At 32.0% G+C, this 13,585-nt stretch overlaps 2 protein-coding genes across 3 annotated transcripts; one reads left to right on the forward strand and one right to left on the reverse strand.

Moving 5' to 3' along the window:
* Positions 1-363: 363 nt before the first annotated feature.
* Positions 364-4,453, forward strand: LOC105772389 (ubiquitin carboxyl-terminal hydrolase 24). Of its 2 annotated transcripts, none has more exons than XM_012593662.2 (7): positions 364-770; positions 1,104-1,784; positions 1,911-2,101; positions 2,598-2,845; positions 3,255-3,400; positions 3,574-3,750; positions 3,991-4,453. In XM_012593662.2, exons 1-7 carry the CDS (start codon positions 756-758, stop codon positions 4,177-4,179), a joined length of 1,647 nt encoding a protein of 548 aa, XP_012449116.1. In that variant the 5' UTR covers positions 364-755; the 3' UTR covers positions 4,180-4,453. The 2 variants fall into 2 exon arrangements, with proteins under 2 accessions (XP_012449116.1, XP_012449115.1); XM_012593661.2 differs by having other exon boundaries at positions 365-770; positions 3,568-3,750.
* A 189-nt stretch (positions 4,454-4,642) lies between these two features.
* LOC105772392 (protein trichome birefringence-like 38) lies at positions 4,643-6,724 on the reverse strand. Its single transcript, XM_012593665.2, has 5 exons — positions 6,368-6,724; positions 5,668-5,845; positions 5,390-5,565; positions 5,152-5,310; positions 4,643-5,060 (listed from the first exon to the last, which is right to left on the reverse strand). Exons 1-5 carry the CDS (start codon positions 6,655-6,657, stop codon positions 4,766-4,768), a joined length of 1,098 nt encoding a protein of 365 aa, XP_012449119.1. The 5' UTR covers positions 6,658-6,724; the 3' UTR covers positions 4,643-4,765.
* Between the last annotated feature and the right edge of the window lie 6,861 nt (positions 6,725-13,585).

Consider the following 13,585-nt stretch of genomic DNA (forward strand, 5'->3'; position numbering starts at 1 on the left):
GATAATGAAATGTAAAAAAAAAATTACAGTAGCAGATGTCTATTAATAAATAAGATTTTTGTCGAAATGGTAAGATAAACATGACAAAAATTATATCGATTTAAGTTTAAATCTTCTTTCTTGTGTATTTTCTATTTTAATGTAAAAAAATAAAAAATCCAAAATAATATAATTTATTTTATAAAATAATTATTTAATTAAATTGATGTTAATTAAACAATAATATTTTAGCAAATATTCAATCTATATATATTTTATATATAATTTTTCATAAAATGTGAAAATTACTAATCTAAAGTAATTTTATTTTAGTAAATTCACTTGAGGGCGAAAGGTGGGATATTTTTAAACCTAGAAGTCGTAGACCTTCCAAAGCACTAACAGCACCGCCATCTGCAATTACAAGCAGTCCCCTTCTTCCTCTGCCATTAAAATAAAATAAAATAAAATAAAAACCTAACCCTAGAAATCCAAAACAACAAGAGTCCCAACAAGTAAAGGATTAAGAAGATATCGTGGGAGTGGGATACTGAAGCCGTCGATGCTTAGTTTTGGTGGAGTAGAAGAGGATCAGAGAGGGGGTGCTTCCAATAAATGCTCTCTCTGTATCTCCCCTTCGAAGTTGCTTCCTTTTTCATGTCTTCTTCAATCACACCCTCTTTATTCTTTTCTCATTCAGGGTCTTCTCAAGCCCTAGGCTTTCATCTTTGCTCTATACCTTTCCTTAACTCTCAATCTTCTCCTTTGTATAAAACATGACTGATTCTAAGGTTTGTCCCCTTTCCTTCGCTGCCTTGTATGATTTCAATTTTTTCGTGTTTCTTTTACATCTGGATTTTTGTTAAATGTGCACAATATTAAATTTCAGGATTGCGTTTAGCCCTCTTTTTTTGTTAGAATTGATGTTTTTTATTGGATTGATGATTGTTAGCTGAGGTTGTGTACATGAAAAATACGATTTGGTTGAAATTGGATTATTATGAATGATGAATAAGAGGTTTTGTCTTTTCCCTTTTCTAAGATAAGCCTTTATTTGTTTTAGTAATGCTGCTTGGGTCTCTAATCAGAATTGTGGAACCATTGTTTTCCCTGATTTTGAACAGGTATTCGTTTTTGGGTCCTTCACTGAAGATGAAACCAGGTCATTGCTGTCAAAGCAGTCATCTGGGAATTCTGAAAAGCCTGTAGCAACTAAGGAATTGCAATTTGGTTCTTTCAATTTTGCAGCTGGAGGATCTTTGGGCAGTGTCAATGGTAATTTAAGCAACAAGCCAAGTTCCACAAATGAGCCAATTGAATTTTTATCCTCAACTTCTCGAATAGAAGATGGAAAAAGTAGAAAAACAACAACAGATCATTCCTTGAACGCGCTTCAAACTCCTAAAGAAGCTGGAAGTGCAAATAGTTCCAGCAGTAGTTGTAGCCTTAGTAATGGTGTAAAGCAGCTGAATGCAAAAGGCATTGATGTAACTTCAGTTCACTTAACCATAAATGAACTCAATCCCTTGAGTGATTCTCAGAGTTCAAAATTTCATGTCCTTGAGAGCGAAATTATAGAGGATAGAGATCAGAATGGGACGGTTGATACTTCATTAGGAGGCTCTATTCGAGGAGACATTGCAAAAGAAGAGAAGGATCCAATTAAAGTTGTTAAAAACTTAGTACCACGAGGCTTGATTAATTCTGGAAATTTATGCTTTCTGAATTCCACTTTACAGGCTCTATTGTCATGTTCTCCTTTTGTCCAGCTCTTGCAGCAACTTAAACTTCGTAATATACCAAAGGTTTGTTGTATGCTTATGTTGTTTACTTAGTTATGTACTAATAAATCATCTCTTCAAGGTGAGTAAATATGAGCCTGTGAATAGATTTATACTAACTGTCACTTTTATTTGGCTTTGATTTGATAGGTTGGCTATCCAATATTAACTTCGTTTGCAGAGTTTGTATCTGACTTCGATGTGCCATCCAGTGATTCTAAATTGAAGAAAAAGGATACAGCAGTTCTTGAGATTGGAAGACCTTTCAGCCCTGTCATGTTTGAATCTGTACTTAAAAGTTTTACTCCGGATGTGCCAAATAGCATATCTGGTAGGCCAAGGTTTGTACGATTTCTACATCAGTTTTATTTCAATATTTATACTTTTTACCAGTCCCAAGTAATGTTCCTTGCATAGACCATTTCTATTAAAATAACAGAACATGGCCAGCTGATATTGAAACATCACGATCCATGACCAAAATCAAGCATTATATATGCTTGTCCTGGCCCTCTTGATAATCATGCATTATATATGCTTGTCCTGGCCCTCTTGATTTCTTTTTAACTCTTTCTGAAATACTGAAAATTTTTGAGAGCTTAATTATCTTACCTCTGAATCCCTTTCTCCTTGCATTTGGTGTCAATTGTATAGTAATTTAGTGCGAACTTGCTACAGCTACCTCATCAGCATTTTATTGAAAGAAATATGATGATTGGTTTTAACTTTGAAATGTTTGTATATGCTTGAAATCAGAATGATAAACAGATATAACTATGTACAATATACATATGTAATGACATTCTGATGATTTTTTTTATTTATCATCATTTTCAGGCAGGAAGATGCTCAGGAGTTTTTAAGTTTTATCATGGATCAAATGCATGATGAATTGGTTAAGCTTCAAGGGCAGTCCGGTAGCTCAAATGGGGTCAGATCATCACTAGTTTCGTATGCAGAAGATGATGAATGGGAGACAGTTGGACCAAAAAACAAATCTGCAGTCACTAGAACTCAAAGCTTCCTTCCTTCAGAGTTGAGTGATATTTTTGGAGGACAGCTAAGAAGTGTGGTGAAGGCAATAGGTAAGCACATTTGCTATGGCTGCAAAGTATATTGGATGATATGAAAAATAGCCAATTGATGGGGTTTTTTGTATGAATACATATTTTTATGTGGTTGGCCAACCTTTTTTTTTTTTTTCCTTTTTCCTTTTATACTTTACAACTGTTGTCATCAATAACATGCTCAAAACAAGCTAAAACGCTGGACGTAGAGAAGTCAACTGGATAATACCAGCAATTTATGCTTGTAAATTTTGATATGTAAACCAAGTGGAAATGTTGATACTTACTCAGAATTGGTTGTCTTCACCTGTCATATTCGGATGTTAGTTTGTTTTTATTGGGTGGATTTTGAACCCTGATATCTGACCATAGTACCATTTATTAACATTATAATCTTTTCTTTTTCATAATTTGCTTTTTGTGGCAGGAAATAAAGCTTCTGCTACTGTTCAACCATTTCTATTGCTGCACCTTGATATCCATCCTGAAGCTGTTCATACTATTGAGGATGCACTTCACTTGTTCTCAGCACCAGAGTTTCTTGAGGGTTATCGTGCATCGACTGCTGGGAAGGTATTTATTTCTTTTGATCATTTCCTTTTGGCTATTGGCCGCTATATCTACCTTTATAGGTCTTATACTTTGGGTGTGTGTGTTTGTATTGTATGTCTCAGCTTTTCGTTTATGTTTAGATGTTATTAGTGATAAACTGGATGTTCTTATGCTTTTATGGCTGTTAGTGTCAGACTGGTGTTGTCACTGCCAAAAAATCTGTCAAGATACAGACACTTTCGAAGATAATGATTTTGCACCTGATGCGTTTTAGCTATGGTAGCCAGGGGAGTACCAAGCTGCATAAGCCTGTACACTTCCCTCTTGAGCTGGTATTGGGTCGGGAACTACTTGTTTCCTCATCCACCGAGGTATAACTTCTCTTCATAAGCTTGTTTAAATACTATTGTATTGGATTATTTTGAATTTGCGAGTTTATATTGTGAATTATGAAGCAGCTTTTAGTCAAAGCTGCTTAGCTAACTTGCTCTTTTTAGTCCACGAATGTATTTGGTCCGCAATGCTGTATTTGTGTTCTACATTTTTGTGTCCTAACTTGTTGGCAAGTTAATGCTACATATTTAATGTTCATTTTTGTACTTCATTTATAGGGCCGAAAATATGAACTTGTTGCTACAATAACACATCATGGAAGAGAGCCCTCCAAGGGGCATTATACAGCTGATGCTCGATACCCCAACGGCCAATGGCTGCGTTTTGATGATGCCTCTGTCACAGCCATTGGGACAAGCAAGGTGTTACATGACCAAGCATATGTTCTTTTCTACGAACAAACATAGAAGTCGTCGCAATTTTACTCCTTGTTCGCATGATCTTCATCCAAGTACTATGGCGCCTGTTTGCTAAGATCATCATTACAGAATTGGCTCCTTGATTTTTCCTTCCCTTGTAACAGTTAGTCACGCTTTACCTTCAAATGGATAATTTAACTGCAGCCCATATATATACACATATATAGGTTTATGTATTGATAATCAAACTGTGAGAAAGTACTTAAAAATTTTTCTAATGTTCTTGAACTAGTAGTGATTATTATTTTTTGTTTTAGTTTTATTATTACTGTTATTATTACTATCATTATAAGACACCTGCCCATGTATACAATAAATAGGACATACACTATTATATTCTTATGTATACGTGTGTATAGCAAGGCCCTCTATTATAATTTCATTGTTGATAACCTTTATTGTTGTCGTTGGAGGGACTGATAATATAGCCAAGGTTTTGCAGAATAATAAATTTAGACGAGAATAATTAGGTTTTATTTATTTAATATTTTCCAATAATAAATTAGCAGAATAAATTCTCAAATACTAGGTTTAAGGTTGATATATGCTTCTTTTTCTTCCCTAATTTCTTTGTTTAAATAAGGAGAGCTGCGTACAAAAGTTGATTCCAAGTATCAGTAAGGCCAGCAACACACCAATGGGTGCAATCCATCCCCTTGAAGGCATTGTAAGAGCTAGGGTGTGCGTCTTTTCTTAGCTGAGACAAAGCTGTAATATCCAACAAATGAACAGGTTTCTTGATGTTACTTATCACATCTTTAACCACATATGCTGCCTCAGGCAACCCAACTGGATAAGCTGATGACCCATTGAATGGTTCCATCTCCTTGAAGCAATTTCTCACCCCTGGCTCATTCCATTCCGTGCCACTGAAACATTGTTTCATATGAAAATAGAGTCAGTGAACAGATTATTACATGGTTTAGCTGATACAGTGTTCAAAGCAAAAGCTGGTCTCACTTGTAGTGTGATGGAGAGATTCCTTGAAATATAACTTTAGTTCTGTTAGTATCCACATCTGAATCAACCCATTTGGCCCATGTTGTTAAAGCTGTCCGAAATGCAGTCATACGATCAATATCTTTCGTAATCCTCCCTTCATCATTCACATAATCCCATCTGCAGTTCAACAACAACACATGCCATTATATATATGTTTAGCTCATTAATCAATGTAATGTAGAGCTTATTGTATTACTGTTGCTTTAATCCTCTGCGGTACCACCATAGCCAAGTGTTGAAAACTAAAACATCATTGTTCTTCCAATGATCGCCATTCCTCATTGAATTCAACTTCAAAACTCTGCCAATTCTTTCCTCATCAACATCCACCAAGTACAGTGAATGAAATAGCATCACGGATATCTTGTAATCCTAACAAATTAACCAACCCCGTGAAAACCTTTTTCTAATCACAGTTCCTTTGCATACATCTCGTGAACTGAATTCATGTTTAACTTTTTTTATTACAGATACCTGGAATGTGACTGCCGAAATGGTGTTGTTATTCAACCCCTGTTTGATTATTCTGGAATTTGGCACTGCAGCATGAAGCATGCATATCAATGATTGCCATATGTTGAGACTTAGAGAATCCCCAATGAACATGATCTTCTTTCCTTTGAATCTCTTCAGAAAATACTCTCCATTAAACCTGTCATTCATTAGATGTTGGAATCCAAACAGGGACACTAATATATAGAAATAATTAAAAACAAATAAAATGTCAGAAACAACAGAAAATGTTTTTGTAACATATTCCTGTCCCCCCCCTCCATGCATGTTCCCCTCATGTGTATTACCATTAACTATTAGCAAAATATTTCTTTGCCATGATTAGACAAAGGTTGTTGACTTTTTCTCTGCTTTCATATGTACTTTATTCTAATTGTCTTTTCAATCATTTCCATCACTATCTGACCTTTCATATCTTACAACTCATAGCAGGCTGTATTTTTTGGAGAGTTAATTTCACCTCCAAAATACTAAACATTCAATTTGATTTAATTAATTTTAGTGAAATTAATGCAGAAATTAAAGAGCACAGTAAACAACAAAATGAATATGCAGCTTATTCTTCAAAACTGTAGTTAACATTAATAACAATAACAAATGAGAATCTGCAAATGAGAATATTTCATGAAAAAAATTAATATATAGATAGGAAGCAAAGTACCTTGGTAAGTGACAATTGGTTGGCTGCCATCTATATTTAAGGTAGAGGTGATCGGGGCGGCCATACTTGAGGCAATCGAATTCTTTGCGGATGAAAGGACAGTCTGTTGAGTTGTAGAGAGGATAGGAGTCATCGTACACCCACTTACCTTGGTACATATTACAATTCATCTCTTGTTTTTTCCTCTCAAAGCTGCTTTTTTTTCTCTGAAAACTATTGCCATTTGCATTTGCATTGGTTAAACATATACATGAAAAGATGACAAAGCTGATAGCTTGAATAGATCCCATTAGAGACTGTGAATGGATGATGGGAGAAAAGAGAAGAATGTGGCTCAAGTTTCATAGAATAAAAAGGAGACAATGCTAGTGGGGTGCTATTTATACTCCCCCACCCCCCCCCCCCCAAAAAAAAAAAAGGTAAAACTTTTTTATAACACTGTGCATGGGACTTGGGAGAGAGTAATCAATTAGAATTGGCTAAATGAGCTAGTTTTCACATGCAACACATGAAAAACAACTCACTTAGTCAACACATTATCTCTTTTAAAACAGTATGTTTGTCTCTAGAGTTACCAGAGAACCAACCATAGTTCTTTTTTCCTCGGCTTAATATTATTAAAAAAAAAATAGAAGTTACAATTTTAAAATAGATTTCATATCTTAGCATTGCATAAAATCATATATGTAATCTTCTCAATAATATGCTAACAAGGAACATTGAAATTAACTGGGACCTAACATGCTATCACATTGGATTTAGAGTCACCGACATTCATCAGTTTTGAGTTATTTAGATCTTCAAACACAGCTAATACATCCAAATGTGAAAATTATGTATGTTGCCATATTAACACTAATCAGCCATCTCCATTTTCACCTTGTGCAACATCATCAGTAGCAACAAAATCATACCCTATTCACTCCAGGTCATTCAAATCTCATCCCCATCCAAAATTGCATCAATAAATCTCTAACCCAAAAACATATAACATGACTTCACTCCATTACTGATATAAATGTTATCCCACTTGTTAGTATTTTCACAATAGAAACCTTACTTTAGAATATTGATACTAGTTTTTTTTATCTCGTGTAATGCAAGGGTTTAATCATATATATCACTTAAAATATATGTATAATGACTTATTTGATACTCATACTTTATAATAAAAAATTATTTTAGTCTTGTATTTAATTTTTCGCTTCTTTTAATCATTGAACTTATATTATTTGTCAAATCACTACAAAATAAATAGAAAAGTTAACGTTTGTAACCTTGGCATCCACGTGGATGTCACATTAACAATTAATTAATTTAAAAAATAAAAAATTATACTTTTTAATTTTAAAATATTTTTATGATTCTTTTTGAATTTTAAAATTTTAAAAGATAATTAAGTGCTAACATGACCACATGACAATCCATGTATATATCGTCAACAAAGTTAACAGCGTTAATTTTTCCATTCATTTTGGGTTGATTAGACAAATATCGTAAGTTTAAGGGCTAAAAGAGACTAAAATATTAATGGAGGGTTAAAATGATTTTTTAATAAAATTAAAAGGTCAAATAAGTCATTATACCTAAAATATATTATATAATATTTAAGATAAAAATAAAACAATATAAATGATTGATTTGTAGAATAATTTGTACCATGATAAATATAAGTTAGGAGTAAAAATTTTCACATTTAAAATAAAATAAAATTAATATTTATTATTGCTAATAGTATATTAAAATTTAAATAATGATAATATATTATTTAAAAAATTTAAATAGAAACAAAAGTTCATTATTTAAAATATTATATAAAAATTTAGTGTAAATTTAAAATTAATAAACTCTGATAGTAAAATTTTTAAATGAGTACTAATATATACTAATGTTGTTAATAGATATGGATTATAAAATGTTTTACAGTAATACTTAATTTATTTTCACATGATTGTTAATGTATAGTATATATTATTTATTTATTTATTTTAAATTAAAAATATAGTTTTAATATCTTTTACATAAATTTTAATTTAATTTACATGTGATATCTGAAAATAAATATAGTTTTTAAAAAAATATTTATGTTAATTCCATTAAAGTAAGATTTTATAAATTAAAAAGTTATAAATTAAAAAGAAAAAGAAATAAGATAGTTTTTCAGAAGTAATTGAAAAATATAAGGGCTAATGTATGTGTTAAACTAAATTTTATTTGAAAACATATTTTGATATAATAAATTAAAGGGTTTTTGAATAAAAGTTAATATTACACAAAATTGAATAAATGATTTTTCAAAAGAAGCCTAAGAGATAAAATTTACAATTCTTACTTAGAAAATTTGTGAATCAATCTCAAAATCAAGTTAAAATGATTTTAACTAAGTATGGACTTTTTCAACTAGACAAATTGTTTTTTAAACAAGTCAGAATTGCTCCAAGCCAAAAAGGTATGCCAAGTATCGATATTTTCAAAATATTGATACCCCATGAAACAAACTATACCAAAATGACATTCTGGCTTTTATAAATTCAGCTAAGTATCGATCCGATATCCATACCTTTTATGTGATATCAATAAAATCTTCCTAGCATCGATTTTTCAGCTCTAACGGTTACTGAATTTAGCATTTATTACAAAAAAAATTAATACCTTTTTATTTGGTATTGATACTCACTATTGCAGGTGTATTAAATGTTCTGGTTTTCACATCCCCAACAACTTATTAACTACCACAACCACCCCAACGATTGGAAATCAGTTAGGGAGTATAAATACCAGCGTCTAAAGATACTACAAGAACAAGAAAGCTTATTCAAGCAAAAATCATCAATCAAACAACCTTTGTGCCCAATACTTCCATAATTTTCTTGTACACACTTGTGAGCTTTTATTGTTATTCTTTAGCTCAAGTGTATTCTTGTCTATTTTTGCTTAATTGACAAACATTCTGATCTTATAAGGATTATTTTTTTGTTTACTTCTTTGTAATTCTTTGAGAGGGTTTGTGTCTTAAGATTTGAGTAGAAATCTTAAGGGAGTTGTAAGGTTAAACCTTCTTCTCAAAGGTTGTACAAATTAGTGAATTTGGGAAAATCCTTAGTTGTGGAAAGCTAAGGTAGTAGAGTAGGCAATTGGGGTTGAACCACTCTAAATTATTGTGTTCTTTGTTCTATCTTTTTTTTTTTAGCTTTCTTAAAATTTTAAAAGCCAATTTACCCCCTCTTGGCTATTTTGGTTTAATCAATCAAGCTAACAATTGGTATCAGAGCTAGTCTCTAAAAAACAATCTAACAACCAAGAGAAGATCCTCGAGGTAGCTCAACTTTCATCTATTCAAACCACACAAAATGACGTCTACTTCTAGCTCTATTATTTTTGGTGAGCCTCAATTCATTAATAAACCTCATTATTTCAATGGTGTCAATTATTCCTATTGGAAGAATAGAATGATGTTGTTCATACAAGCCAATGATCTTGTCATATGAGATATTATCATAGATGATCAATCCTTACCTTAAAAGCAAGAAGGAGAGATCTTAGTTCCAAAGAGCAAGAAGAAATGAAACGAGAAAGATAGGAGAAGCATGCAACTCAACGCCAGGGCCATGCACACTCTCTTTTGTACACTTGGTCTGGAAAATATATAGTAGGGTATCATCACGTGCCAATTCCAAGGGAATTTGGGACAAATTGGAGGTCACTCATGAGAGTACCAATCAAGTCAAGAAATCAAAAGTAGGAATTGCCAACCTCAATTATGAGACGTTCAGGATGAAGCTCGAGAAAGACATCAAAACTATGTCCGATAGATTCAGTATCATCATCAATGAGCTCAAGTCCTATGGGAAGACCTATCTCAATGAAGAAGTAGTGCGAAAAATGCTTAGAAGCTTGCCAATGTCATGGGATGCCAAAGTTACAGCCATAGAGGAAGCAAAAAATTTGGAGACTTTTTCATTAGATGAGCTAATTGGTTCTTTTCTTACTCATGAAACGATGCTCAAATGAGTGAATAAAGGAGAAGAAAAAGTTGAAAAGAAGGTTGGTATTGCCCTCAAGTCCACAATAGAAAAAGGTAATTTTAGTGATTATGTGGATGAGGATCAAGAGATGGCCATGTTTGCAAGAAGATTCAAGAGGCTTATGAGATCTAATAAAGGAAGAAAATTCCAAAAAAGGGATGAAGTCAAGATTAAATCTACCACCATATGCTATAAATGCAAGAAGCCGGGACACATCAAGTTTGATTATCCTCAATAGAAGAAAAGGGGGTCAAGAAAATAAAAACTTAAGGCTTATGTTGCTACTTGGAGTGATGAGGATTCATTTAACAATGAAGATCAATAAATAGCCAATCTTTGTCTTATGACCATCGACAACTCTAAGGTAACTTCTAACTTATCCAATTCAACTTCTTATTCTTTTGATGAGTTACAAGATGCCTATGATGAGTTGAGTTTGGAGTTTAAATTAATGGTTTTAAAATATAAAGAAACTATTTCAAAACTAAAAGAGGAAAATAATTCACTTTCCAAAGTTAAGCATGAACTTGAAAGTAAAATAAATGATATGCAAGCTAGTATAAATGATTTTGAGGAAAATAATTTTGACTTGCATAATTTGCTTTCTAAAGTTCATGATGATCATCAAAAGCAACTTGAGTTGCTTAAGAGTGAAAAAACTTACTCTAACAAAGTTTTACCAAAAAGATCTTTTAGAGGAGAAAACTCAACAAAAAACTGTCAAAACTAGCTTTAATTTCTATAAACATAGAGGTCCTCAAAATTTTTACGAAGGAAAACTTATTAAAAGTGTATGGGGACTCATAAGTACTCAAGCTAAAGACATTCTTTCAAAATGGATAACTAAAGGGACTAAAATTATAGGAATTGATGTTTATGGGCTAAAATAATTTGGGTACCAAAAATCAAAACTTAATTCTATGTTTGTAGGAAGAGGAGCATTGCCTCAAGGTGGAGGATTTATTCAAAAACTCATGGTACCTTGATAGTGGATGCTCAAAGCACATGATTGGTGACAAGAGTCACTTCATCAAATTGAAGAAAAAAAATGAAGTAGTTACATTTGGTGATAACTCTAAAGGACAAGTAGAAGGAATCGGCTCTATTGGTACAAGCTCTTCACTTATTATTGAAAATGTTCTCTATGTCAACGGTCCTCAGCATAATCTACTTAGTATTAGCCAACTGTTTGATAGTGGTCTCAATGTCATTTTTGAGTCTAATGGATGTAAAATAGTTGACTTTGTGTCTAATAAGATTATGCTTGTAGGACATAGGATAAAAAATATATATATAGTGCATTTATATGATTTGCATGATTCAATCATATGCCTTGTTGCTAAAAATAAAAACAATTCTTTACTATGGCATAGAAAAATAGGGCATGCTAGCATGATCATATTGCATAAACTAGCTAAAAATAACTTAGTAAGAGGATTGTCAAAAATTGATTTTGAATTAGATAAAGTTTATGATGCCTATGTTAAGGGTAAATATAAAAGAGTTTCCTTTAAACATATTAATGATGTATCAACTAGTAGAGTTCTTCAGCTAATTCACATAGACTTATTTGACCTTAATAGGACAACTAGTTTGGGTGAAAAAAATGTGCCTTTGTGCTTATTGATGACTATTCTAGATTTACTTGGATTTTTTTCTTAAGTACTAAAGATGAAACTTTAGAAAAATTCATCACATTTTCATAAATGAATCAAAATGAAAAGGTTACTCTATCACTAGTGCTAGAAATGACCATGTAACCGAATATCAAAATCTTGGTTTTGAAAATTTTTGCAACTTAAATGAAATTAGCCATAATTTTTCTGCACCTAGAACCCCTCAACAAAATGGAGTTCTTGAAAAAAATATAACTTTAGAAGAAATGGCTAGAACCATGCTTTGTGAAAATAATTTACCAAAATATTTTTGGGTAGACCCTCAAACACCGCTTGCTATATTGTAAATACAGAATGATTAGACCTATTTTAGAAAACTACATATGAATTTTTCAAAACAAAAAGCCTAACATTAGCTATTTTTATCCTTTTGGGTGCAAGTGTTTTGTTTTAAATAATGACAAAGCTATTCTAAAGGTTTTGGAATATTTAACAAAAGAACTTTAGTAGTAGAAGAATCTATTCATGTTGTTTTTTATGATTCTAACTTTCCTCATAGAAATGATTCTGTATTTATGATGATGTTGCTGAAATTTTTCACAATGATGATAAAGTTGATCCTTCATCAAATGACAAGATACAAGAACAAATACAAGATACTCTAAAGGAGCTTACAATAGAGGAGAGGGAAATCACTCATCCAAGAGAGTTCAACTATGTGAAGGATGGTAAAATATAGGAGATTCATCCAAATGGGTAACTACTAGATCTTCTCTTAGAAATACTTGTAATTATGTTGCATTTATCTCATGCATTGAGCCTAAAAATATGAAAGAAGCATTAAATGATAAATATTGGATATCGGCTATGCAAGAAGAGTTAAATCAATTTGAGAGAAGTAAAGTATGGACCCTAGTTAAAAGTTCTAGTGAAAAATCTACTATAGGTACTAATTGGGTTTTTAGGAATAAGCTAGATGAGAGTGGTAACATAGTGAGGAACAAGGCTAGGCTAGCTACTCAAGGTTACACTCAAGAGGAAGGAATAGACTATGATGAAACATATGCTTCCGTAGCTAGAATGGAAACCATTAGGATGCTTTTAGCTTTTGCATAGTTTAATGATTTTAAGTTATATCAAATGAATGTAAAAAGTGATTTCTAAATGGTTTTATAAATGAAGAAGTGTATGTTGAACAACCACTCGATTTTGAAGATCCAAAATTTTCAAACCATGTTTTCAAACTTTCAAAAACTTTATATGGTTTGAAACAAACTCCTAGAACTTGGTATGAAATGTTATCAAATTTTCTTATTGAAAAATATTTTAGTAAAAGGAAGGTTGACACAACACTTTTATTAAAAGAAAAGATAAGAATTTATTAGTAGTTCAAGTTTATGTTGATGATATTAATTTTTGTTCTACTAATGATCTTATTTGTTAAGAATTTTCTAAGTTAATGCAATTCAAATTTGAGATGAGCATGATGGAATAACTAAACTTCTTCTTGGGACTCCAAATCAAGCAAAGGAAAGATGACATCTTCATCAATCAAGCTAAGTACACAAGGGAAATGC

The sequence above is a fragment of the Gossypium raimondii genome, chromosome 6 (genome assembly GCF_025698545.1).
Source record: "Gossypium raimondii isolate GPD5lz chromosome 6, ASM2569854v1, whole genome shotgun sequence".
In the NCBI taxonomy this organism is placed as follows: domain Eukaryota; kingdom Viridiplantae; phylum Streptophyta; class Magnoliopsida; order Malvales; family Malvaceae; genus Gossypium; species Gossypium raimondii.